At 44.7% G+C, this 27,398-nt stretch overlaps 1 protein-coding gene across 1 annotated transcript in view; it reads left to right on the top strand.

Moving 5' to 3' along the window:
• LY75 (lymphocyte antigen 75) overlaps positions 1-27,398 on the top strand; it is an 84,541-nt gene that overhangs the window by 52,514 nt on the left and 4,629 nt on the right. Inside the window, 11 exon segments of the mRNA XM_048870232.2 lie at positions 722-851; positions 3,533-3,759; positions 5,890-6,058; positions 6,547-6,711; positions 7,490-7,612; positions 9,300-9,494; positions 10,962-11,182; positions 12,138-12,312; positions 13,453-13,620; positions 14,972-15,094; positions 17,436-17,603. Of these exon segments, the coding sequence (XP_048726189.1) occupies positions 722-851; positions 3,533-3,759; positions 5,890-6,058; positions 6,547-6,711; positions 7,490-7,612; positions 9,300-9,494; positions 10,962-11,182; positions 12,138-12,312; positions 13,453-13,620; positions 14,972-15,094; positions 17,436-17,603 (1,864 nt within the window).

The following is a 27,398-nucleotide window of genomic DNA, read 5'->3' as shown; positions in this document are numbered from 1 at the left end:
GAAAACTGAATGCTTTTTCATTGTTCTCAGATCCAAGGGTTTGGGTCTGTGGTCACCTATGCAAATTGGTGAGGTTTTTTATCCAACATTTCCCAGGAAAGGGGAGGGTGCAAGTGTTGGGAGGATTGTTCATTGTTCTTAAGATCCAAGGGTCTGGGCCTGTAGTCACCTAGGCAAATTGGTGAGGCTTTTTACCAAACCTTGTCCAGGAAGTGGGGTGCAAGGTTTTGGGAAGTATTGGGGGGAAAGACGTTTCCAAACAGCTCTTCCCCAGTAACCAGTATTTGTTTGGTGGTGGTAGCGGCCAATCCAAGGACAAAGGGTGGAATATTTTGTACCTTGGGGAAGTTTTGACCTAAGCTGGTAAAGATAAGCTTAGGAGGTTTTCATGCAGGTCCCCACATCTGTACCTTAGCGTTCAGAGTGGGGGAGGAACCTTGACAGTTTTCCTGGCTGCGCTGTTCATGGAGCAGCATAAGAAACCTAATGGAATGCCATTGATTAACAAGAATTTTTAAAGAGTATAGTGGGTCCAGGTAATTTTTTTCACAAACAAACAATCCAGCAACTAGGTAACATTGCAAAATAAACTAGCTGTGTGTTGTTCTACTGCTCTGCACATACTAAGAGAAATATATTCTCCTAACTTGACCTTCATTCGCGCTCTTCACACAAGAATGCGTGTATCATACATGAACTTGATGAGTTTTCTGGTTTTCAGATGTTTGATGGGGAGATAAACAACCAGTGTGGCGTAATGCTCAACAACCCCAAATCTTCATATGTTGGAACATGGAATTTCTTGCCTTGTGCTGAGAAGCATTTTTTGGGTATCTGCCAGAAGCCAGCAGGTAAGGCTGACTGTGCGTCTAATATCCACCTGCCAAGAAGCCCCTTCATGCATGGATATCACCCCTCCTGAGGCACAATCTCCCTCTATACAGCACCTCAAGAAGGGTGTTCCATGGTGGCAGGATCCTTCTGGGGACTGAGCAGGTCCATACTGGATAGCGGTATCCAGTGGTGGGGCCATGAGGACAAATCTCATCCCTCTTACCAGCCCTGAAAAATTTCCCATACCTACATTTTCCACGACACCATCCACAGCATGAAACCCGCTTTAAGAGGTGTTTGGGGAAAGCCCTGGGCAGTGGAGGCCTTGATAGTGAAGTTCCTGTAGAGTCATGCTTCCAGAGAGTGAAGGGGGGGCCCCAGGGTCCAGTAGTTGGCATGGAGTACAACGCCTCCAAGTGAAAGGCCCTGACCTTCTTTGTATACTTCGGGGATCTACAGGGCTTGGTGATGAACTTCGTTTCATTCAGTGAGGAATGGAGCAACTGACTCCTCTCCCCCAGAACAACGTGGGCGAAACTCTGTGAGGAGAACCATGCAGAGTTTTAATCCCACTTAACCATCTCCTGTGAGTTTTAACACTGAAGGGATGATATGAGGCCTCATCTATACTTGGAATTAGCCTTGATTTCAGCCATTTGTTTAGCTACCTTAGAGCAAACGCCAGGTGTAGACAATGAGAGCCACAATTTGTACTGGTGCAACTTACCCTGGCTTCAAGCAGAGGTCAGCTCCACTGATACAATGTGTGGCTTTCCTGTTTATACTCGGGACTGGGGAGGAATCACTGCTCCAGTGCAGCTATATTGGTGACTGCCCACTGACTACTCAAATCAGGGCAATTACCCAATCTGAACAAAGCCTTAGTTACTGCGTAACTGCCAAGGGCTTAATATGCGGTACACCCATTTTTGGGGTATGTTCTGCTATGTATAAATTATCCTTTTAAATAATTATTTATTAATTCAAAGGAGGGAAGGATAGTGATTCAGTATGAAAAATGTGAAGGGGATTTTTTAAAATTAATTATTAAAAAAAGAAAATTAAGATGAACTGCAAAGGCGCTGAACATTAAAAATGCTTGTAAGACTCCAATAAAAGAGTGCAGCTGCTATTGATAAATATATTTCCCTCCAGAAAAGGAAACATGACATTCAGTGAAAGTTCATTCATTGCTGCAATATGGTCCCCATTATTCTTGGATTGCTAGCCTCTAAACCCCCTGGCATGCAGGGAAGGAGCGCTCAGTCTGCTCTTGCAGAAACTGCAATTGTGCCTGGCCACAGCTGAGGATGCTGCAGCAGGGGAGATGTTTTCCACTCTGCCGTGGCATCCTTGGCCAAGTACAGTCTGGCCCTATGGTTTTCATGTCACTTGTGTCACAGAAGCAAGGGAGTCAGCAGCTCAGATGCCTTGGCATCTCAGGCACTTAATGATTATCTCAAAATGTTGTGATAATTACGCTTGTAAACATCAGCAATATTCTTTTTTCATCTTTGGGAAATGTACATTTTCCCCCTAACTCTTTATCATTAACCTTTAAGTGTGTGAGGTCTCTGTTGGTCTCACAGTTCTCTTTTGAAGCTCTTTTACATAGAAGCACTTGGCAGTAGTCATGAACTAGTTCAAACATTCTGTTTCTTTCATGTCACCTCTCTAATCCACTGACAGCTGCAAATTGTGCATAAACATAAAATTAATCTTATGGCTCTGCCTTTTGGGAATTGGTCTGTCAGCCTATTCATCAGTCACTTGTTTGCTCTTATTTATACAGACTAATTTTTTCCCTTGACAAGGCTTTGTATTCCTGAGACACCTCTATGTTAGATGCCAATGCACATTTTACAAAATTGTAGGGCCAAATTTAGCTCTGGTATCAGCCCATAAACTTCTTGGAATTATTAGATCCACATGCTCTAATTCCCCATCCATGTGAAGTTTGCATTTTTTATTATTTGCATGCATCACTTAGTTGGATGCAATTAATGCAGCTCATTGTGATAATATTGGATAATTAGAACCCAAACGGTAAATTTCACCACTTCCAGCACAATACATAAACCAGGTGGCTTTGTGCAAGACTCTGAGCACATGCTATGGAGGCAAACTCTATTACCTCTCTGCCTGCTCGTGCAATGTACTGGCTGGAAGAGCTGCCTGTACCAGTATTTACATAAGAATGAATCCAATGGCTCTTTACTTGACTCATCCCTCTCTCCGTCAGACTGTTCAGAGATGCATGGCCCCTGTTGATTGTCACAACATCTGTGCGCAGTTCTGTAGAAGAATACCACAGTTTCACATTAATTTCACCCAGAGAGTATAGGTGTTTTTTCCCTAATAACTTGAACTCTTCTGAGTTAAATTGAGTGAATATGGAAAGCCACAAAGCCGAGTAGTTCTGTTACTGCCTTTCTACCAAGCTTTTATACAGGGACTTACACATTTACATTTAAAAAGAGCTTTACATTTTTCAACAGATACGCTCTCTGTCCATTCTGATGTAGTAAAATGGTAGTCTACAACAGTCTATGAATCTTTTTTTTAATTTTATTTTTGATGGTTATTCCCAAAAGAAATTTGAATGGGTTTTGCTGCTGCTGTTACAAAAGAAACTGAGAACTAAAATGTTTTGCAGTGTTTATCCCACTTAATGCTTCTATTTCTTGATTATTTACAGGGGCTGCTGACAACCAGACACAGCAAGTCCTTAATGAAACACTGACCTATCAAAATGTCCATTACACAGTAATTCTGGAGAATTTGTCCTGGTATGATGCACTGCGGGAGTGCAAACAGAAAAACATGCAGCTCGTTAGCATCACAGATCAGTACCAACAGGCTTTTCTTACTGTGCAGGCTGCCATTCACAATTACCCACTGTGGATTGGACTCTTCAGCAAAGATGTAAGTTTTATCTCTTCCCCATCCCTCGTAAGAACCATTTTTTAGGGTAGGGTGGAATGGTAAAGGAATGACTGGGGAAACAATGAAACTGAAAATTATTGGGTTATTTTTAAATAGATGTTTCCAGGGGCATCTATTTTCAGTTGCAGAGAACCATCTTGAGGCTAGATGTCTAGTGGGAGGTTAACCAGTCCTGGTGCTCAGGGTTATATACTAGATTTTCAGTTCTCTGAGGTGCACATTCAAGTGTGGAACTCCGATTGATGGACCGATTGAGAGGACACTATGTTCCTCAGGTTTTAAGATGGAAAAAAATGTTTTATATTAGCAGCAAACTATATCATTGCATCATCTTTGCCACTCTGTTGTCAGTGGTTCTATAACTGCCACTGTCATTTGAAATTCTGGGGTGGGGTCAAGGAAGGCCAACCAAAATGTTTTTAAAAAGAGAAAACCTGAAAGATAGCAAATGAAATCCAAAAGCAACTGCTAAAAACTGTTTGAAATATATTGGTAACATCTTATCTTAGAACTTGGAATGGATTTTTTCAGGTGGGGTTTGCTTCTTAATAACGGAGAAAAGTTGTGAAAGGGTATTTTAAAAAAAATTATGCTTTTTTATCTTAAAAATGTCAATAGTGTTTCTCTTGTGTTTGTTGGAGGACTTCTTGGAAATTCCCAGTGTGGATTGGGAGCTTTCTCATCCGTTAATTAAAGAGTTTGGGGCATGGGTGTGTGAGTGGGTGTTGAATCTTTAACAAACATCTTTTCTTCCAACCATTTATGGATGTTTGAGTTAAATAGGTATTACCAAAAATAAGCAAAAAACAAAGTTTTAAATAGCCTAAATAAAAAATGTTCTCACGGTCAGGTTTCACTTGCTTGGTATCTATGACATCATAATTCTCCTACTTCTGCAGCTGTCCAAAGAGTTTTCCAGGAATAACAGGAAAGAAAAACCTGGTATTTTTTAATGTATAAAATGTACAGGGAATTTTTGAAGAAAACAAACTTTTCATGTTTTATCTGTACTTCACAAGAAGTCAAAAAGAAGACAACCTCTCTCCCCCCCCTTTGTAGGTGACCTTTAAGTGGGGATCAAATGCCTCATCCTGTTACATATGGCCCTAAAGCTCTGAAACATATAGAAGGGTACTGGCTACACCCAGCAGCTCATGCCTGTAGACAGTGAGACAGTACCAGGAGAGCTTGCAATTGTAGTACTGAACACACCAGGAAGATATATTCAGCTAAAAAAAAACAAAAAGAGGAAGAAAAAAAGATTATCACAGCTGGTATCAGTTCCTAATACGAGTGGTCTTAAATACAGAAGAAAACTTTTAAATATAACTTTCCTAAAGCATAGATCCTCTTACTTTTCTTGTGTTTTAATATGATTAATTATTATTATATTTTATTATTATTTATTGTCAATTTCATGGCAGGAATATGTCTAATTATAAATTCTAAAAAGTACTTAATATTAAACATTAATATGTTACATTTGCTCTAACATGGGGAAACAACAAGACTGACTCTTAGAAATCGCTTCCAATTTCCATGCACAAATAATTGTGCCCATAGTTAATTGCAGGTTCAAATGATACCATTTATCTACCTGGCTTTGCCTACAAATCAAGCATAATAGTTAGACATCTAAGTACTGCACTGTTGTTGTGGCCGTGTTTGGTCCCAGGATATTAGAGAGACGAGGTGGGTGCGGTAATATTTTTTTAGTGGACCAACTTCTGTTGGTGAGAGAGACAAACTTTCAAGCTACACAGAGTAGTTATTCAGGTAACCTCTGTCTAAGGTTGAAAGCTCGTCTCTCTCACCAACAAAAGTTGGTCCAATAAAAGATATTACCTCACCCAACTTGTCTCTCTAACATATAAGTATTGTCATTTGCCATTCACAATAGTCGATGTAGTTTTTTTCCGCAGCAAAACTGAATGTGACAGACTTCATTTATTATTTTAACAAGAGACCAAATCCCAAGAGCTGCTGAGCACCTGCAATTCTTGCTAAACACAGGACTTCACCCAGTAGAAATATAGTATCATGTCATTTGATGCACCTAGACACTTTTTTAAGTGTGTAAGCTCTCATCTTTTATTGGTATGATGCTAGGATGGAAAACATTATGGCTGGGCAGATGGAAAGCGCATTGATTTTAGTCGCTGGTCTGAAGAAGACGAAGAAACAAGTGATGAATGTGTGTTTTTGGATATTGATGGATTCTGGAAAACTTCTGAATGTTCCTCTGAAAATCCAGGTGCTATTTGCTACTTGCCAACAAGTATGTATTCTGAGAAAATACATTCTCATTATTTAAAAAAAACCAGCTTTCATAAGTAATATACATAGTAAAACTCAGTAACAAAGATGGTTTATAATTATTTTAAAATAAAAATGTTCCATTTATATACACTAAACTTAGACTACTTCCTAGAACAGGCTTGTTTAGTTGTTTGTGTACCAAAAAACCCCCTAGTGCCTTGGAAATGGGCCATCTAACACCTGAGCAAGTTACCCAAGCACTGTGTAATTATTTAGTAACATTCAGGATTGCTGTGTTGACCCAGATTGTGCCCTCCAGATCCGCCCACTGAGGACACCCTCTGCACATGGATCTCCCTCACCTCCATGTGGAAGGAGGACTTAGCCATCTGCACCCCCTCTGGACCCTGTGGAGGCCTCTTCATACAGTCTGGACTCCATGCTGGAGTCCATGCTGTCTTATATTAAAATTGTGCATGACCTAAGAGAGTTTTCTTTTTCTTTCAGATGAGACTGAGAAAGAACAAGTTGTTGAACATATTAAATGTCCACATACGTTTAAAAATACACCATGGATATCATTTCAAAATAGTTGTTACATTTTCATGATAACAAAAGATAGATGGCAAGAAATGAAATCACAAGAAGCCCACCATTTATGCAAGAAAATAAGTAAGTACTTCTTTTAATTACTGGATTTTAAATTGGCAGTCTCTTTTAAGCTGCTTGTACAGAAACTGAAAAACTAGGGAGGTGAAGCCTACGAGGAGTTTGAAAGATAGCAAATATTGTTGTCTATTTTTTAAAATCGGAGGGGCCAATTTTTAATGCATAAAGAGTATCCTACACAGCAAAGAAAAGCCCGTGGCTGGCCCATGCCAGCTGACTCGGGCTCACAGAGCTCGAGCTGTGGGGCTGTTTCATTGCTGTGTAGGATACTCTTTATGCATTAAAAATTGGCTGGAGCCTGAGCTCTGGGACCCTCCCTCCCCACAAAGTCCTAGGGATTGGCCCCAGCCCAAGCCCAAGCCCAAAAGTCTACACAGCAGTGAAACAGCCTCACAGCCTGAGCCCCACAAGCCTGAGTCATCTGGCATGGGCCAGCAATGGATTTTTCTTTACTGTATAGAAATATCCAAAAAAGGTACTTGTTTTTAAGTGTATGAAGTGCTCCTGAAAAGCATAGCTGACAGTGCTAGAAGCTGAAATCTTCCACTTATCTACAAAATACTCACAGAACAGGTAGTGTTGACATTGCCTTTTGAAAAACAGTAATTTTTCCTAATTTTTTTTTGGCTGATGTGTTGTCTGTCCTTTTAGAGTGTGAGTGTGTCTGTGTGTGTGTGTGTGTGTTAATTATTAAACATTGGCGATCAAAACTTAATTTGTTTTGTAAATGATAGATAAACTTGTAATAAACTAATTATTATTTTAAAAATTGTTTCAACAGATCTAGATGCATTTGTCTTGAATATTAGAGATGAGGAAGAAAATAACTTTGTTGTTGAGCAGCTACGTTCTTTCAGTGGCTTAGCTAGATGGGTATGGCTGGGCATAATTTATGATGACAGCGGTAAGATTTTTTTCTTAATAAAATTTGCTAACCTCCTATCATTAAACTGATACATTTCTTACATACTTGGATAGAGCAATCCAAGACACCATAAAAATAAATATATACTAATGCTTACAACTACCTTATATTTTCATTTATGTTTTTAGAGGAAAATAACTGGACATCTTTTGTCTGTTCTAGTGATATTTAGATCCTACACAGTCTGCTTAATCCAGGTTATTGATTTTACCAAAAGGCAGGATTTAAAAAGAGCACAATGATATGTGGTAACATTTTTAGCAATATACATAGGCCTGATTTATAGAGGTTCTGAGCACCCACAACTCCCACTGAAGTGAGTGACAGTTTGGGTGCTCACTACCTTGGAATTTCAAGCCCAGACTGAGTAGCAAACTACTAAAGCTCCTATAGCTGCATCTTGTGACCAACTCTGCATTCTCTATTATGTGCAGTAAGTTTTCTGAGTAGCAGCCGTGTTAGTCCGTATCTGCAAAAAGAAAAGGAGGACTTGTGGCACCTTAGAGACTAACAAATTTATTTGAGCATAAGCTTTTGTGAGCTACAGCTCACTTCATCAGATGCATAGGTTGTCCTTTTCTTTTAGTAAGTTTTCTGCAATTATTCTGTTAGAATAATAGTGCTTTTCATCTTCAAAGCATTTTACAAAGATGAATGAATAAATCTCAGTGACGTAAATCAGTAATTTTTTCATGATCCCCAATAATCCACGTACTCTGCTTCATTCTAGATGTAGATTCTGAGGCAGGGTGTCTGAATTCTGTTGCAATCTGTAGTCCTTGGAGAGGTGGAGCAGGAGGTAGTTTTGGATTGTGGGACAAGTGCTGTAATTGGACTCTTCTATTTAAACAATAAACTGTAGAGTAGTTAGCAGAATTGGAACTTAAGGGGTTCCATGCAGGTGCAAAGATCTGATTTTAGTGTTGGAGCCTTAAATTTTCATCTTTAGGTTTCAAATACTGAACTCGTGATGAATGGGGTAGTTCACACTTCTCAGAGCTATTATTTCAGACTGTCTGCAGACTCAGAAATACAACACTGCATCAATTACACTCAGTTCTTATTTTAAAAGTAATCTTCATGGGCAGGAAACATAATTTTTTAAAAAAAGAGAGAAGAAATCTTAGATTCCAGAGCACCTTATTGCAGAGGGATGGATTTTCTAGCAAATTGCATGGCTAAGGAATTGCAGAACACACAGGGTCATGGCAATCTCCATTTTACAAAATGTGAAAACAAGGCAGAGACATGAGTCACATTAAGCTACAGCGGAAGTATGCATCATAGCCAGGATAAAATTCAGGAGTTCCTGATTCCTAGTTATAGCTATTATCCACCAGACCACCCTTCTTCAGAAAATAGTACTGGGTTACTTGCAAGGCACCTGTTTATTTGGTTTGGTTTTTGTAATCTGAATTTTCACAGTTCTAATTTGGGTAATCTCCAAAGAACATTTTCTCTTGACACTTAGAATTTTGGTCAGGGCTTAGAGGAAACTCTAGCAACTTCAAAAAACAGGTAATAACAGGCCTTCTGATCTAAAGTGAGTGTTTTATTAATTCTGGTCAGGAGCACACCATCTTCAGTTGTAGATTAATTTCACATTTCTTAAAAAATCTGTTTTTGCTCAAGGCAAAATATAGAAATGTTTTTATATTTTCCACAGATAATTCCCTAAAATGGTATGATGAAACTTTTGTGTCTTACAAGAACTGGAGACAGGGAAGACCTAATGTAAAGAAGAATCAGTTTTTTGCTGGAGTGAACTTTGATGGGTTTTGGGATATTTACAACCGTACGCAAAGTTGGCAAGCTCTTGAATTTAATCAACACAGTATTCTTGCCTGTAAAATTGAAATGGGTAAGTAATATCCAGAAACAATTACACCCAAAGTTTTGGGGGCTGGCGAGGTAAAGTTAATGTTAAGGCCTAGTCCTGCAAGTCTTCCATGAACAGGACTCCCAGTGAAGACCCTGCATCTGCTCCCATTGAATTCATTGGTAAAACTCTCATGGATTTCAATTTGCAGGATGAAGCTCTCTATCAGTATTCTAGTACTCTGCTCAGGATGGATGTTGGCTGTGTGCCTCCATCTTTTTCTCCTATCATTCAATATAAAAAAAGATAATATGTATCCCATAAGTAATTTGTACTGAACACTTCAGTGCTTGAATTGAGTTGTTATAGACCACGGGTCAGCAACCTATGGCATGCGTGCCAAAGTTGGCACGCAAGCCGATTTTTAATGGCAGGCTGTGGCCTGCTGGGTCCCAGCCACCGGCCCTGCTCAGCCCTGACTCCAGCCCCCCCCACACCCCATGCTCTGACTCCTGCACCCCCCTCACATACCCCCAGCCCTCTGCCCTGACTCCTGCACCCTCCTCACACACTCCCAGCCCCCTGCCCTGACTCTTGCACCCCCCACATTCGCACCCCCACCCTGTGCACCAAACGGGAGTTCCTGCACAGACACCCCACATTCCCACCTGCATCCCTCGCACCAAATGGGAGCAGCCCAGGTAAACACTCCACACCCAAACCTCCTGCCCCAACCCTGCGTCCCCTCCCTCATTCTATTTCCTGGCCAGACCCTACACCCCTACCCCCAGCCTGCTCCTTCACCCCCAGCCCTGTGCTCAGTGTACTCCCACCCTCAGCTCAGTGCAGAGAGAGAGGAAGAGAATGGGCTAGAACCAGGGAGAAGGTAGGTACCCACTCGATGTAGGCAGGGCCGGGATCCCAGACCGGCAGCGGGCTGAGCGGGTCCAGCAGCCGGGACCCTGGCTGGCAGGAGCCAGCGGATGGAACCCCAGACCGGCAGCGGGTTGAGTGGCAGCGGGCTAAGCCGCTCAGCCCACTGCCGTTCTGGGGTCCTGGCCGCAGGCCCCGCTCCGCCTGCTGCCATTCTAGGGTTCTGGCTGCCAGCCCCTTGCCAGCCGGGGTCCCAGCCGCAGGCCCCGCTCAGCCTGCTGCCGGCCTAGCTGAACGGAACTCCAGGCTGGCAGTGGGCTGAGCAGGCCGGCAGTGTAAGATCAGCATTTTAATTTAATTTTAAATGAAGCTTCTTAAACATTTTGAAAACTTTACATACAACAATAGTTTAGTTATGTAGTATATAGACTTATAGAGAGAGACCTTCTAAAAATGTTAAAATGTATTACTGGCACGCGAAACCTTAAATTAAAGTGAATAAATGAAGACTCGGCACACCACTTCTGAAAGGTTGCTGACCCCTCTTATAGACTGATAGATTTTAATATCTGCCACATATTTCTGATAACATGAATGAAGCGTATAGAATTAACTGTGATCTTAATCTTGAAATAGGGCCCAGAGAGAACAAGCCTCCATTGCCTGAGTATATACTACATGGAAATAGCACATACAGGATCCTTCAGAAAAAAATAACCTGGTATGAAGCATTAAGAGAATGCAAACAGAATGGAAGTGATTTAGTCAGCATACACAGTGAATCCCATCAGGTGTTTTTGGACAATATTGTAAAGCGTGATGGATATCCACTGTGGATTGGGCTATCAAGCCTTGATGTAAGTTTCTACTGTCATGACCATTGTTTCTTTTTCTGCAATAATTTTCTGCAGTTGATTTCCAAAATCTTTGTGATCTTTCCAAGCTCTTTTAGAGGCTTGAATTTCATGCTAGAAGATTATTTGCTTTCTTTTTTCCCTACCACTAAGAATATATGTTAACTTTTCCTACACTTAGATATTAGGGGATTAGAAATGTATTTTAGAATGAGTGTCTGATTTCATACTTACATGATGGGCCAAATTCACCCCAATAGCACAGGGAAGTGCACCATGCAGCCTCTCTGCTCCACTTTGCCCACTGTGCCACCATCCTTCCTCAGGGTTTTCAAAGGGGAGGGTAACTTTAAGCTCCCCTTGGGGCCCACCAGCAAATAGTGCTCAGGGGAAACATCAATTCAGGGCATATGTCCACCACCCTACCCATCTTTTGAGCTGCACTAATCCCTTCACCGGCCATGGTAGACTTTCCACTGCCATGGTTTCCACCAGCCTACACTTCCAAGTGAATCTAGCATAGTAGCTTTCATCACAAACTGATAAACAAACTTTACATACTGCTCCCACCCCTGTGGTTTAACAGCTCACAACATGACTAAGCAATAGATTTGTTAGGACAGGAATTGTCAGCTCTTGAATAATGCCTTATGTAATTGAAACCATAGGGGGAAAATTAGGGAGGCATAATGTTACCAGGTTGGGATTTGGCCTGGTCATAACCCTGTACTTAAGAGTACCACAGACTCCTCAGTGATCACAGGTGGCCAGGGCCTCAGTTTTAAGTATTACCTGGAAGACACAACATGCTAACCATGTTGGGCATTGGTTCAGTACTGACTTGGAGGAAATGGGTCTTCGACTCTTTAGTGCATCACTCTCTGTACGTTATCTGTGTTTATATTTGATTAATTAAGGCCTGAATTCAGTGGTATAAAAATTATTATTCTTTAATCAGGGAAGTGAATCTAATTTAGAATGGTCTGATGGAAGTGAATTTGACTACCGTCCCTGGGAACTGGAAAACTCTAAATCTACTGGGAACTGTGTTTTTCTGGATACTAAAGGATTTTGGAAACGTGCAAGGTGCACAAATGTTATTGAGGGTGCCATTTGCTATACTTCTTCAGACAGTAAGCCTGATTTCCTTTTTTCCTGTAATTTAACACATACTCTATTTTACATGCTGTCTTATGAACAGAAAATGAAGACTGAAAGAAATGTGATTTAGACTAAACGAAACATTTTGTTCTTTAAGACTGATTGTTTAGAAGGAGTAGCAAACTACCGGTTAGTATATCTTGTAAGCTTTGTGGCACCATACTTTGGTATTTGATAACAGTGGTGGCCAGCTACCTAAACAGGCATTAAAAATAGATACTGCTTGTTAAACAGCCTAATGTGAGAGGGTTTCTTTATGCCAAAAATGTTTTCACTGCAGAGTTTTGTTGGCTCAGCTTCCATGAAATACTGACTCTGTCAAAGTCATGTGTTGTCACTGGATTTCTGTTTTAAGATTTTGATAACTGCTCAGGACATTTCTTTCCCATGCCCATCAATGGAGTGCAACTTTGAACTGAGCTGAGCAGGGTGTACGTTGACTAACACATTACTGAAAGGCTTTTGGAGGGCAGTGTTGAATAGTAATTAAAACAGGAGACTTGCAGTCAATACTCCTGAGTTTTATTCTCAACTATGCCAAGATTTGCTTTGGGGCTTGGGCAAATCACAACCTTTCTGTGCCTTAGTTTCTCCACTAGTAAAATGGGAAATATTTACCCTCCCTTTATAAAGCAATAAAGCACTTTGAGATCCTTTTGTGAAAGGTGCTATGAAAATTACAATATTAACTTATGAATCTTATTTTGAGTAGTGGGAACATGAGACTGTCACCATCTGTCTCTGTTACATACTCCCTCATCTTAGACAATTTTCTTGGCAAAATCTGATAAATAAAACTGGTGACCTCAGATTACCTTAGTTTCTTCAAATTAGAGGGATCACTTTCAACATGACCCAATGTTTCATGGAAGAAATTAATATAGTTAAATTAATATAAATATAAATTAATATAATTTTTATAAATTGTTAGACTGATAATCTCTTTGTGACCTATGGTATAAATGTCAGCTCCTGAATCAGAGGTCCACAGTGATTGAGCCCGATTCCAGCATGTGTGTGTATTTTTGTATATAGGATCCCTACCCCAGAGTTATTTGACTCCGCAGAGCCTCTTTTAATTTGCATAATACAAAGTCTTTATATTTTTACAGAGAGACGATTACAGCCACAGCAAACCAAAGGCTCCTCCAGGTGTCCACAGGGTACTAGAACATCGCAGTGGTTGCAGTATAAAGATCATTGCTATGCATTTGACATGGCATTATACAATTTTTCAGTATATACTGCAGAAGAGGCTAAAAGAGTCTGTCAGAAGCTGGGTATGTTTGGTTTTATTTATAATGTGTTATATCTTGTAAATAGCTTATCATTAAGGGAGAATTAGAAAAAACACACTGGCAAAACTTCTGCTTTATGTTTCTTTGATTTAGGAATATGTCTAATGGCTGGTTTTATCTAATGATTTTTGGAGCATTTGATTAATATTTTTGGTAAAGATGTGCAGTGTTCTGATTACTTATCTGGAACATGAATGTACATAAATAAAGTGATACCTCATATGTAACCATTGATAAAGGATTCAGAAAATCAAAGCTGATTTCCAGTGGAAAACCTTTTTATTTTACACAAACCACTTTATACAAATTAAAGGCTGTAGCTTTGTTACAAAGTTATTCTTATTATAGCCCTGGGCATAGGATGAATGCAGAGAAATCCCACCGAGGATTTGAAAGTAGACACTTCACAGTTTAAACTTGATGCACACAGAAGCTGAAAAGCCAGTTTTTGTGCTAAAGAAGAGCTTTTTTTCTTTAGTAAATACTGGGGATTGTTTTGTGACAGATAATATAAACAGCATGTAATTCCTCATGTACAGAATCCTTTGCTCCCTTCAAAATTCTAGCACGTTTGAACTGTCATAATTTTAGCCGTATATTTTTTTTTTACTATTTAATGTTAATTAAACTGTGTAAGATAAACTGAAATAAAGAAGCAGGTATTCCCATTACCAGGTGTGACACCCAATTCAGGGCCACTTGGACCCAGCGTGGGTTAGACCAAGAGTAGTCCTTCTTTAACTTATGCTGTTGGCAGAAAGTCTTTTATGCCAGCAGAGGATCAGGTGCACAGAAGCACGCCTTCCCTTCCCCCCGCCACCTCCCCCAGTGCACGCCCTCCTTCCCATTACACCTTAAGTGCAGTGACATTGTATATAAATATATTATTTGTTATTTAGATACAGAAAATTGGCCTGATCCTACAAGGTGCTGAGCCTCTATTTAGGTTAATAAGAATCAAGGGGATTTACAGAAGATGCTTAGCACCTGGCAGGATCAGTGCTTCTGTTTCCGTAAAGTATCATTTAATATCTTTCCAGACTTGCAGGAGAATTTTCTTTATTTTATTTTGCATCACCTGCCCAGATGACAAAACAAGAAGTTAACTTTGATCTGAGGCTGCTCATGACATTGCATTGTTCTCCTAATCTGTGTTTTTCCTCTGCAGATTACATATCAAAATTTTAGGAGTCCAAATTAGCAAACGTTCTTTCTCATTTCTGTGCCTTAAATGATCCCTTTTGAATTTTCAGAAAATCCATTTAATTTAAAAAGACTATGAGGGAAACCTCTAAAATTTCTTTCTGTACTGACCACTAAACTCTTCCCTTAGATCCTTCTGCAACACTATTGACTATAAAGGATGCTGAAGAGAATATATTTGTCAGTAAGCACATAAGGCAAAATGACTTCATCACCAGAAGAGTGTGGCTTGGATTGTCTCAGAACTTCAGGGGTAAGAAGTAACTACCAACTATGTGTGTGTGTGTATATATATCTTATATGGTAAATAAAAATGAATGAAAATAATATAAAAATACTTAGAATTTGAAAAGTTAACTGCCGCTGCTATGCAATTTGTTAGCATTAATTTATATACAGTAACTGCTCACTTAAAGTCGTCCCAGTTAATGTTGTTTCGTTGCTGATCAGTTAATGAACATGCTCCTTTAAAGTTGCGCAATGCTCCCTTATAACCTTGTTTGGCAACTGCCTGCTTTGTCCACTGCTTGCAGGAAGAGCAGCCTGTTGCAGCTAGCTGGTGGAGGCTTGGAACATGGGTGGACCAGCAGCCCTCCCCCCTCCCCCCCCCATCAGCTTCCCGCTCTCCTAAGTTCCCTGTGCGGCAGTCGCCCAGCAAGCTATCAGTTGCCGGCAGTGCATCTGTCCCTCCCCCCACTGCCATGTGCTGCTCTTGCCCACTGCCTTGGAGCTGCTCCCAGGAGCCTCCTGCTTGCTGTGCAATGGGGGAGGAAGAGAGTGGCTAATGTCAGGGTGCTCCCCTCTCCCCGCTCCTGCCCCCCGCTTACCCCTTCTCCATATAGAGCAGGGTGGGGACACAACAGGGCTCAGGACAGAGAGAGCTTGCTGGCAGCAGCTGCTGTCTCAACTTCCTGATATACTTAAAAAGGCAATGTACTTAGAGTAGTGTCAGAGTATTTAAATGGGCAATGCACATCTCTCTATCCCACACACAGGGTGTGTGTCTCTGTCTGCCATGCTGTCTCCCCTCCCTCCATTTGTGCTGCCTTGTAGAGTGTGAGGCTACATTAACAACAATGTGTTAACCCTTGAGGACTCAGCTGAATGCTAGTTCATCATTCAGCAGTAAGGCATTACCTGGGAAATATCCCACCCTCTAACTTCACCACCTCAACCAAGCTTCACAATCATCATTGCTGTGTACAGTATTAAATTGTTTGTTTAAAACTTATACTGTGTGTGGGGGTGTGTGTAGGGGTGTGTATAATATAGTTTTTTGTCTCGTGAAAAAAATTTCCCTGGAACCTAACCCTCCATGTTTACATTAATTCTTATGGGGAAACTGGATTCGCTTAACATCGTTTCGCTTAAAGTTGCATTTTTCAGGAATGTAACTACAATGTTAAGCGAGGAGTTACTGTAGTATAGTAACTTCTACCCCTTCTCAGTTTATGTTAATTCCTAATGTTTCTTGTTTTGTGATTTAGAATTATTTTCACATATATTCAGTGGGTTAAATTCAAACTTTGCTGCTAGATTAAGACAGATGGGTTAGAAAAGGTATATGCGGAGAGGCTGTTTTTGTTGGCTTTTGAAAATTATTCTAAAATATTTATTTTATGAGTTTCACAGAAACACTTCTATTTTTGTGGTTTTGGAATGAAAATTAGATAATCAACAAAGGGACATTGTACAAGAGCTTGGGGTTTGGATGAGAACTAGCTGGCTGTGATTTAATCCAGACAAGACTGAGATAATGGTGGGCTGATGGAAGCAGGCAGAAGAGTAGGTGGAACTTATAGGGGCATGCAACTGCCATTTGTAAAACAGTGTGAAAATTGGAGATGGTGTTAGATTCTGGGCCAGTCCTAGATGCCCAGGTAGCAGCTTTGACAGAGTATTTTCCATCTGCGCCTGGCAAGACAAATATAAACCTTTCTCTCCAATGTGAACCTTGTCAGAATTATCCATGATTTTATCACCTCAAGACTAGATTGCTGTAATGCACCCTACATGGGGACTATTTAGAAGCTTAATCTATTGCTGGAATGCTGCAGTGCTCTTATTAAGTGGAGTCGCACATTGGGAGCACATTAGACCAGGACGCCATGATCTACACTGGCTTCCAGTAAGTTTCTAGGTGGACTTTAAGCCCTAAATGATTTGGGACCTGGTTATCTGAGTATCACCTCTCCCTGTGCCACATTTAGGATGAGCAAAGGCACTTGCGCTGGAACTCCTTCAATATACATGAGACTGAGGTGCTGACGGCATTTTCTCTGCAGGTTGCTCAGTAATTGAACTTACTTCACTCCCAAACCTTGGTCTGCCAGATCCCAGATTTGTTAACCTGGGCATGCTGCAAAGCCTGTCTCTCTCAGGAAGGGTGCACTGAGATGGGTATATTTATATTTATGGGCAGTTTGTTGTCATTTGTTATTTATGTAATCGGCACCCAGCTCACTGGATGGGCACCTACAGCTGATGTTTAGAAATGTGATGAAATTAATAAATTTCATTTTTCACATTATGCTGCAATATTGCAAATTTTGATGGTGATTTATGAAAGCAGTATTTGTGATCTTTCCCTACAGCTAAGTCCTTGAACTGGCTTGATGGTTCAGCAGTTAAATATGCCAATTGGGCAAACGGAACTTCAAAAGTCAATGGGAAATGCAGTGTTATCCTATCCACAAATGGAACATGGTCTGAAGTTGACTGCAGTCATAGTAAAGGCAGAGTTGTTTGTAAAGCTCCGCTAGGTATGTCTTTCTTGTGTTTAATATACAATTCACTTTTTTTTAAAATTGTTGTACTGAAGGATTTTTATGTCAGGAAAGGTCTGTGTACACTCAGATGAAATTCACTCCAGAAGTCCTGTGGCTTAAGTGGGACTTAAATGATGTATAAATGGCCTTTGGTGTGTTCTCTGCCTAGGATAATGTGTCCAGTGTAGTTGTAGAAGAGTTACAGAGCTGATACTATCTTTTCTTTCATAGTTGTGAAGAATCTGGACTAATTTACATTTCAGTGTTGGCTTTAATTCAGAGGTTTTTTTATAAGACCAGTCTATGGTGCAAGGTTCATTTATCCTGTTTATTTTTAGGCTGCTTTTGTTTTTGTGAACAATGCAGCTAATTTCTGCTTTAATCTTCGTATGTTCAATACTGGGTTGCCACATTTCTATGCATGGGATATGTCATGTTGATGGGCACACTAGAAATGCATAGATAGATATTAGTAAATAGTTAGCGGTCTTCATCATAAGAATGGCCATACTGAGTCAGATCAGTGGTTCATCTAGCCCAGTATCTCGTCTTCCGACAGTTGCCAATGCCAAATGCTTTCAAAGGGAATGAACAGAACAGGGCAACTGTCAAGTGATCCATTCTATCATCCACTCCCAGCTTCTGGCAGTCAGAGACTAGGGACAGCCAGAGCATGGGGCTGCATCCCTGACCATCTTGACTAGTAGTCAATGATGGACCTATTCTTCATGAACTTATCTAATTCTTTTTTGAACCTAGTTATAGTTTTGGCCTTCACAACATCCCCAGGCAATGAGTTCCACAGGTTGACTGTGCATTATGTGAAGAAGTACTTCCTTTTGTTTGTTTTTAAACCCGCTGCCTATTAATTTCATTGGGTGACCCCTGGTTCTTGTGTTATTTGAAGGAATAATACTTCCTTATTCACTTTCTATACACCATTCATGATTTTATAGACCTCTATCATATCACCCCTTTGTCAGCTATTCTCCAAGATGAACAATCCCCGTCTTTTTATTCTCTCCTCATATGGAAGCTGTTCCACACCCTTAATAACTTCTGTTGCCCTTCTCTATATCTTTTCCAGTTCTAATATATCTTTTTTGAGATGGGGTGACCAGAACTACACACAGTATTCAAGGTGTGGGCATACCATGGATTTATATAGTGGCATTATGATATTCACTATTTTATTATCTATCCCGTTCCTAACATTCTGTTAGCGTTTTTGACTGCTGCAGCACTATCCACGATGACTCCATTCTCTTTCTTGAATGATAACCATCAATTTAGATCTCATCATTTTGTATGCATAATTGGGATTATGTTTTCCATTGTGCATTACTTTGCATTTATCAACATTTTGTCTGCCATTTTGTTGCCCAGTCACCCAGTTTTGTGAGATTCTTTTGTAACTCCTCGCAGTCTGCTTTGGCCTTAAGTATCCTGAGTAACTTTGTATCATCTACAAATTTTGCTCACTATTTACCCCTTTTTCCAGATCATTTATGAATATGTTGAACAGCACTGGTCCCAGTCCAGATCCCTTGGGGATCCTGCTGTTTACCTCTCTCTATTCTGAAAATTGACCATTTATTCCTACACTTTGTTTTCTGTCTTTTAACCAGTTACTGATCCATGAAAGGACCTTCCCTCTTATCCCATGACTGCTTACTTTGCTTTAGAGCCTTTGGTGAGGGACCTTGTCAAAGGCTTTCTGAAAGTCCAAGTACACTGTATCCTCTTGATCACCCTTGTCCACATGTTTGTTGACCCCCTCAGAGAATCTAATAGATTGGTGTGGCATGATTTCCCGTTAAAAAAGACATGCTGCTTCCTTCACAGCAAATCATGTTCATCTAGGTGTCTGATAATTCTGTTATTTACTGTAAGTTTCAACTAGTTCTTCTTCGAGTGCTTGCTCATATCAATTCCAATTTAGGTGTGCGCGCGCTGCGTGCACAGCCATCGGAGAACTTTTACCCTAGCAACACCTGATGGGTCGGCTGTGGAGCCCCCTGGAGTGGCGTCTTCATGGCACTGGAGTATATACCCCAGCTGATCCAGCACCCCCTCAGTTCCTTCTTACCGCCCATGACATTGGAACTGTGGAGTTCGGCTTCGCTGGCCTCCACTCTTCCTAGCACTTGCAGTTTCTAGTTTATAATAGTTCATAGTTGATAGTTTATAGTAGTTCATAGTTATAGTTGTAGTTAGTTAGTATTAGTGGGTTGGGGGGTTTCCCCTCCTTCCCGATTTTCTATTGGGCTCATGCACAAAGCTCTGGGATTCAAGCCTGCGGTTCCATGCCAACAGGCAATCCCCACGACTCTTGCCTAAAGTGTCTGGGGGAGTCTCATCAAACAGACAAGTGCAGGATCTGCAAGGGTTTTTGTCCCTGGACCAAGAAGGAGCGGGACTTTTGTCTCAAACAGCTCCTTATAGAGGCGGCTTTTAGCCCTCAACCTCCTGCGGCGCGCCAAGATCCGGCACCAAGCGCCTTGGTGCGCAGTGCCCTGGCGGCAGCAGTAGAAGCAGCACCGCAGTTGGACTCAGACCAAGACCCTGGCACCGGACGCTTCCTGGCACCGCAGCCAACATCATTGGCCCAGCACCGCTCCCACTCTCCTGCCCAGAAGCGGCACCGGAAGCCGGAAAAGGCTGGCCCACCTCCACAGAGACCAGCCCCCTTGGAACCGCCTCTGGAGGCGTGTCCCGCAGGCGAGCACCTAGGGGCACAGTCTATGGCCTCGGCACTGTTGATTCCGGCCCCGGGAGGAGAGCCGTTGAGTCCAGTGCCCCTGGACTTCCCAGTACACAGCGTGGTCGAGGTCCAGTTACCGTCCACTCCAGATACCTTTGCAGCTGCGAGGGAACTTATTGCCATGATGGTATCGGCATCCCCTCAGACTCATGGCAAGGCACCGGAACCTCCACGTGCAGCACTGTCCCGAGGAAAGCTGGCCCTGATCTACCCGTCAGCACCGTCAGTCGAGCCACGGAACGGGTCTCGTTCTCGGCACTATTCCTGCTCCTGACGCCGCTTGCACTCCTGACGCCGTTCGCAGTCCTGGCATCGCTCGCAGTCGCAGCACTTGCGATGCTGGTCATACTCACGGTACCGCTCCGACTCCCGGCACTGGTCCCGGTCATGGCGCTGCTCTGCGCGGCAGTCACCGTCGAGGAGCAGATCCAGGACCCAACTCCACTCTCAACACTGCTCATTGTCTAGACCAGAGGTGAGCAAACTACAGCCTGCGGGCCACATCTGGCCTGCGGGACCCTCCTGCCCGGCCCCTGAGTCCTTGTCCCGGGCTTGCCCCCGGCTCCTCCCCCGCTGTTCCCCCTCCCCCGCAGCCTCAGCTCACTGAACCACCGGTACAATGCTCCGGGCGATGCAGTGAGACTGCGAGCTCCTCAGAGCCGCGGCCTGACCTGGTGCTCTGTGCTGCGCAGTAAGGGGCAGGGAGCAGGGCAGGTTGGATAGAGGGCAGGGGAGTTCAGGGGGGTGGTCATGGGGTGGATAGGGGTCAGGGCAGTCAGAGGGCAGGGAACAGGGAGGTTGAATGGGGGCAGGGGTCCTAGGGGGGCAATCAGGAAGGAGGGGGGCATTGGATGGGGCAGTGGGGGGCAGTCGGGGTAGGGGTTCTGGGGAAGTCAGGAGACAGGGAGAAGGGGGATTGAATGGGTGGAGGGGTCCCAGGGGGGCAGTAAGGAAGGAAAGGGGGCATTGGATGGGGCGGCAGGGGGGCAGTCAGGGGCAGGGATACCGGGGCGGTCAGGGGACAGAGAGAAGGGGTGGCTGGATGGGGCAGAGGTCCCGGGGGGGGGCCGTCAGGGAACAGGAAGGGTTGGATGGGGCAGGAGTCCCGGGGGGAGCAGACAGAGGGTAGGGGACGGGCCACGTCCCCCTCCTCTAACCAGCCCACCATACAATTTTTGAAACCCGATGCAGCCCCCAGGCCAAAATGTTTGCCTGCCCGTGGTCTGGACCCAGGTCCAGATCCAGGCACTGTTCCAGGTCCCGGCACCGCTCCCCAGCGTCACGGCATCGTTCACCATCACTCCGTCAGTGTGACCCAGTGCAGATCTGGTCGGCATCACTGTGGCCTCCCTGTTCCGTTTCCCATTCTTCGGGTTCGGAATCTGGGTCACCTTTCTCGGACCGCCACCACGTGGACCATAGCCACCTTGAGTCGGGGGCTGGGCATTGGCAGGCGCAGGAGCAGGGTCCCGCTCAGGGGCCCACCCAATGGCCATTCTGAACATCCTGGGCATACCACCAGGCCCAGGGTGCTCCGTCTGGGGCTTCCGAGCCACAAGTGCCAGAGGCTGCCACCACTCGCCCCGCCCCGGAAGGCATGGAGACCGTAGTGGCTCCTCTTCCCGCTACAGGACCTCTTCGAACACTGGTTCCTGCTCCAGGCCCTGAGGTCGCTGGCACGGGACAGCTGGGCTCAGTTACGCAAGAGGCCTTAGATGACCCTCTCCCCCCTGTGGCGTCCTCCTCCTCCTCACCCGACGAGGCAGTGGCAGGCAGTATAGTCTTGGGCCCCCCTCCCATAGACCTCTGTGCCCACCAGGACCTCCTGCGCAGGGTGGTCCACAATATGAACTTGCAAGTGGAAGAGGTGGTAGAGGTGGAGGACCCGGTGGTGGATATTCCGTCAGTGGAAGCTCCGTCAAGGGTAGCTGTTCCCTTTATTCAGACTATCCAGTCCACCACGAGAACAATCTGGCAAACCCCTGCATCCATCCCACTGACTGCTAAGGGAGTGGAACGCAAATACTTTGTCCTCTCAAAGGGATACGATTATTTGTTCACCCACCCGCAGCCTTGTTCGCTAGTGGTAGCATTGGTGAACGAGAACGAATGGCATGGCTAGCAGGCCCCAGCTCCCAAATCAAAGGACACCAAGCTCCTTGATCTGTTTGGGTGCAAAGTTTATTCCTTGGGGGGGGGGGTCTTCAGCTCAGGGTCGCTAATCAGCAGGTGCTCCTGAGCTGCTACTCCATGCTGAAATTTAAGGAGTTAGTACCTCCTGAGTCCAGAGAGGAGTTTGGGGCCCTGGTTGATGAGGGCAAAACAGTGGCACGGACCTCGTTGCAGGCCTCGCTGGACACTGCGGATTCTGCTGCACGTACTTTGTCCTTGGGGATAGCGATGAGGCATATCTCCTGGCTGCAAGCCTCCAACTTGCCACCGGAGCTTTAGCAAACACTGCAGGACCTCCTCTTTGATGGAGAAGGCCTGTTCTTGGACAAGACCAATTCCAGGCTACAAAGCCTTAAAAACTCAAGGGCGATAATGAAGTCCCTGGGCATGCACACACCAGCTACCCAGCAGAAACCCTTCAAACCCCAGCAGTCACAACAAAGCTCCTATCCTCAACCGAGACAGGATTTTTATAGGAGACGGGGGCATAATTGGCAGGACGAAGCCCTCCAATCCCCAGTCTGGGCAAGGGCAGGGTCCGTCCAAGCCTTCGTCGGGCTCAAAACAGGCCTTTTGAAGGGATGCTCAAGGACAATGTACCAGACCTCATTCAGGATCCTACCACACCCTTCTTGAATTGTTTATCCCACTTCCACTATGCCTGGTCCCACATAACTGTGGACCGCTGGGTCCTCCGCACGGTGGAAGTGGGATGCTCTCTCCAGTTTTCTTCCTCCCCACCCTCCCGTCCTCCTTCCCCATCATGGACTCGTTTCATGAGAAACTCCTTATTCAGGAGGTTCAGACGCTCCTCCCCATGGGGGCGATAGAGGAGGTTCCAAGGTAGCTAAGGGACAGGGGGTTTTACTCCCGATATTTCCTAATCCCCAAGGCAAAAGGCGGGCTTCGGCCCATTCGGGACCTGCACGGACTCAACAAGTTCATGGTAAAGTTGAAGTTCCGCATGGTCTCCTTGGGCACCATTATACCTTTCCTGGAGACTGGTACGCTGCCCTAGACATGAAGGACGCGTATTTTCACATAGCGATTCATCCGGTGCACAGACACTTCCTCCGCTTTGTGGTCAACCGTGAACACTATCAGTTCACGGCCCTTCCCTTTTCCACGGTCTCTCCACGGCCCCCCGAGTGTTCACCAAATGTATGGCAGTCGTGGCGGGTGCAGGTATACCCTTACATGGACAAGTGGCTTATCCGGGCGCGCACCAGAGAACAGGTGCAGTTCCACCTCCACTTGGTCATGGACACATTTAGTTGGTTAGGCCTCCTTCTCACCTTGCAAAGTTGACACTAGAACCGACCCAGAGAATAGCATTCATTGGGGCGGTTCTGGACTCCGTGCAGGCACGAGCACTCCTGCAGGATGCTCGTTTCCAGGCTATAGTGGCCCTCATCCGGAGCCTTCAGAGCTTCCCAACCTCGTCAGCAAGAAGTTGCTTGAGTCTTCTCAGCCACATGGCTTCCTGCACATACGTGAGGAGGCATGCCAGACTTTGACTCCGCCCGTTACAAGCCTGGCTGGCATCAGTCTATCACCCAGGTCGAGACTGCCTGAACTTGGTGGTCACCATCCTGGAGTGGATCCTGGCTTCCCTCCGATGGTAGATAGATCCCCGGGTGGTATTCGAAGGAGTCCCTTTTCACAGCCCGCAGCCCTCCTTGTCCCTCATCATGGAAGTGTCATCTCTGGGTTGGGGTGCCCACCTTGGGAACATTCAGACGCAGGGCCTATGGCCCCCGTCCACGCTCTCTCTTCATATCAACATATGGGAGCTGATGGCGGTACGCCTTGCCTGTCAAGCCTTCCGGGAGTGGCTGCAGAGTCGTTGTGTGGCGGTGCTCACAGACAACACCACGGCCATGTTCTACATCAACAAACGGGGGGGGGAAGAGGCCCGCTCCTCCCCGCTCTGTCAGGAGGCCGTTCGACTGTGGGAATTCTGTATAGACCACTCCATCACCTGGTGGCTTCCTTTCTACCCAGGGTCCAGAACATGCTGGCGGACTACCTGAGCAGATCCTTCCGCTCACATGAGTGGTCCCTTCAACCAGATGTCATCTATCCCATCTTCCGAAAGTGGGGGTTTCCCCAGGTTGACCTCTTCGCCTCCCGCAGCAATCAGAAATGTCCAGCTTTCTGCTCCCTCTAGGGCCGCTCCCCGGGCGCTCTCAGAGATGCTTTCCTGCTCCCCTGGATGAGTCGTCTATTTTACCCCTTTCCCCCGTTTCCCCTGGTGCACAGGATTTTTGCTCAAAGTACGCAGGGACAGGGTGCGAGTGATTCTGGTAGCTCCGGTGTGGCCCAGACAGCACTGGTACACCATGCTCCTGGAACTCTCTGTGGGCGCTCCAGTCCCTCTGCCTCTTCTTCCAGACCTGATTACTCAGGATCATGGTCGCCTCTGCCATCCCGACCTACGATCTTTCCACCTTACGGCATGGATGCTGCGTGGCTGAACCCTGCAGAACTTCGCTGTTCAGAATCTGTGCAACAAGTACTGATGGGCAGCAGGAAGCCCTCCACTAGGGCCACATATACGGCGAAGTGGAAGCAGTTCTCATGCTGGTGCACTCAGCCCAACACACCCCCTCTCCAGGCGTCCGTGCCTCTCATTTTGGAATACCTGCTGGGCCTAAAACAGCAGGGCCTGGTGGCATCCTCTGTCAGAGTTCACCATGCAGCGATATCAGCTTTTCACCCGGGTGTGAATGGCTGCTGTGTCTTCGCCAGTCCCATGGTTGGCAGGTTCCTTAAGGACCTTGACCATCTCTACCCACAAGTTCGACACCTAGTCCCGACATGGGACCTTAACCTGGTTCTCTCCAGACTCATGGGGCCCCTGTTGGAGTCACTGGCCACCTGCTCCCTCCTCTACCTCTCCTGGAAAACAGCTTTCCTTGTTGCTATCACGTCGGCGCAGCAAGTCTCTGAGCTCAGACCCCTTACCTCCGAACCACCCTACTATATCTTTCATAAAGATAAATTGCAGCTTTGGCCTCATCCGGCCTTTCTTCCGAAGGTTGTATCAGCCTTCCATATCAGCCAGGACATATTTCTTCTGGTTTTGCATCCAAAACCACATGCCAGTTGCCAGGAACAGCAGCTGCACTCCCTCAATGTCCGTAGGGCCCTCGCCTTCTACATTGAGCGTACGAGACCGTTCAGGAAGACGACCCAGCTCTTTGTCACGGTGGTGGACTGGATGAAAGGCCTCCTGGTTTCATCTCAGTGGATCTCCTTGTGGATCACGTTGTGTATCTGAACTTGCTATGATCTTGCCAGTGTATTGACCTCGCCCCTCACTGCTTACTCCACAAGGGCCCAGGCCTCATCGGCGGCTTTTCTGGTCAGGTGCCGATCCAGGAGATCTGCAGAGCCGCAACTTGGTCCTCGGTACACACTTTTGCTTCACACTATGCCATCGTCCAGCACGCCAGAGATGACACGGCGTTTGGTAGAATGGTCCTACAATCCACGTTGATTCACTCTGACACCACTGCCTAGGTAAGGCTTGGGAGTCACCTAAATTGGAATCAATATGAGCAAGCACTTGAAGAAGAAAAACCAGTTACTCACCTTTGTAACTGTTGTTCTTTGAGATGTGTGGCTCATATCCATTCCAAATCCACCCCCCTTCCCCTCTGTTGGAGTAGCCGGCAAGAAGGAACTGAGGGGGCGCTGGGTCAGCTGGGGTATATATTGAGCACCATGAAGGCGCCACTCCAGGGGGCTCCACCACTGACCCACCGGGTGTTGCAAGGGTAAAAATTCTCTGACGACCGTGCACGCAGCGCGCACACACCTAAATTGGAATGGATATGAGCAACACATCTCGAAGAACAATAGTTACAAAGGTGAGTAACCGTTTGTTTTTTTTCTGGTACTGAAGTTAGGTTTACTGACCTGTAATTGCCAGGATTGCCTTTGGAGCCTTTTTTTAAAATTGGTGTCACATTAGCTATCCTCCAGCCATCTGGTAAAGAAGCTGAGTTAAGTGATAGGTTACATACCGCACTTAATAGTTCTGTAATTTCATATTTGAGTTCCTTCAGAATTCTTGGGTGAATACCATCTGGTCCTGGTGACTTATTACTGTTTAATTTACCAATCAGTTCTAAAATCTCCTCTGTTGACACCTCAGTCTGGGACAGTTGCTCAGATTTGTCACCAAAAAGAATGGCTCGGGTGTGGGAATCTCCCTCACATCCTCTGCACTGAAGCGTGATGCAAAGAATTCATTTAGCTTCTTCACAATGGCCTTATCTTCCTTGAATGCTCCTTTGAACCTTGATCATCCAATGGCCCCACTGATTGCTTGGCAAGCTTCCTGCTTCTGATGTATGTAAAAAAAAAATTGCTGTTAGTTTTTGAGTCTTTTCCTAGCTGCAAAATTCCAAAATTTGCTAGTTCCAGAATTCTTCTGCTGGCATGTACCAAGTGTATGCCATCAGTCTACATTCCCTAATATCTAGTCTGCTGTAGGACAGAAGTGTGTTTTCCAAAGTTTATTAACAGCTACAACAGAAATAAATATGGGGGGCTACAGAATACCAGTGTTTGTCTTCTTTCCTGCCCCACCAGTGGACCTCACATGGGGAGGCTGGAATTCATGGTTTTAGTACTGTGGCTGGTCCTGTGGGCAGCAGCTGCATGTATGTGGCATGCCACAGAAAAGTTGAGGGTGCCACGACCTGATCACTGAGAGATCAGTTTGGAGCACTAGCATCTTAATGGCTTCATTTGTGTATGCAGTGTTACCATGATAGCTGCGTAGATTTCAGCAAAATCTAGAATGCGTGTCCATGTCATAGAATAATCTCTATAAGTTTCCT

This window comes from Caretta caretta, chromosome 11, assembly GCF_965140235.1.
Source record: "Caretta caretta isolate rCarCar2 chromosome 11, rCarCar1.hap1, whole genome shotgun sequence".
Classification (NCBI taxonomy): domain Eukaryota; kingdom Metazoa; phylum Chordata; order Testudines; family Cheloniidae; genus Caretta; species Caretta caretta.
Note: the sequence above shows the minus strand (reverse complement) of the source record. Positions and strands in the feature narration are given on the sequence as shown.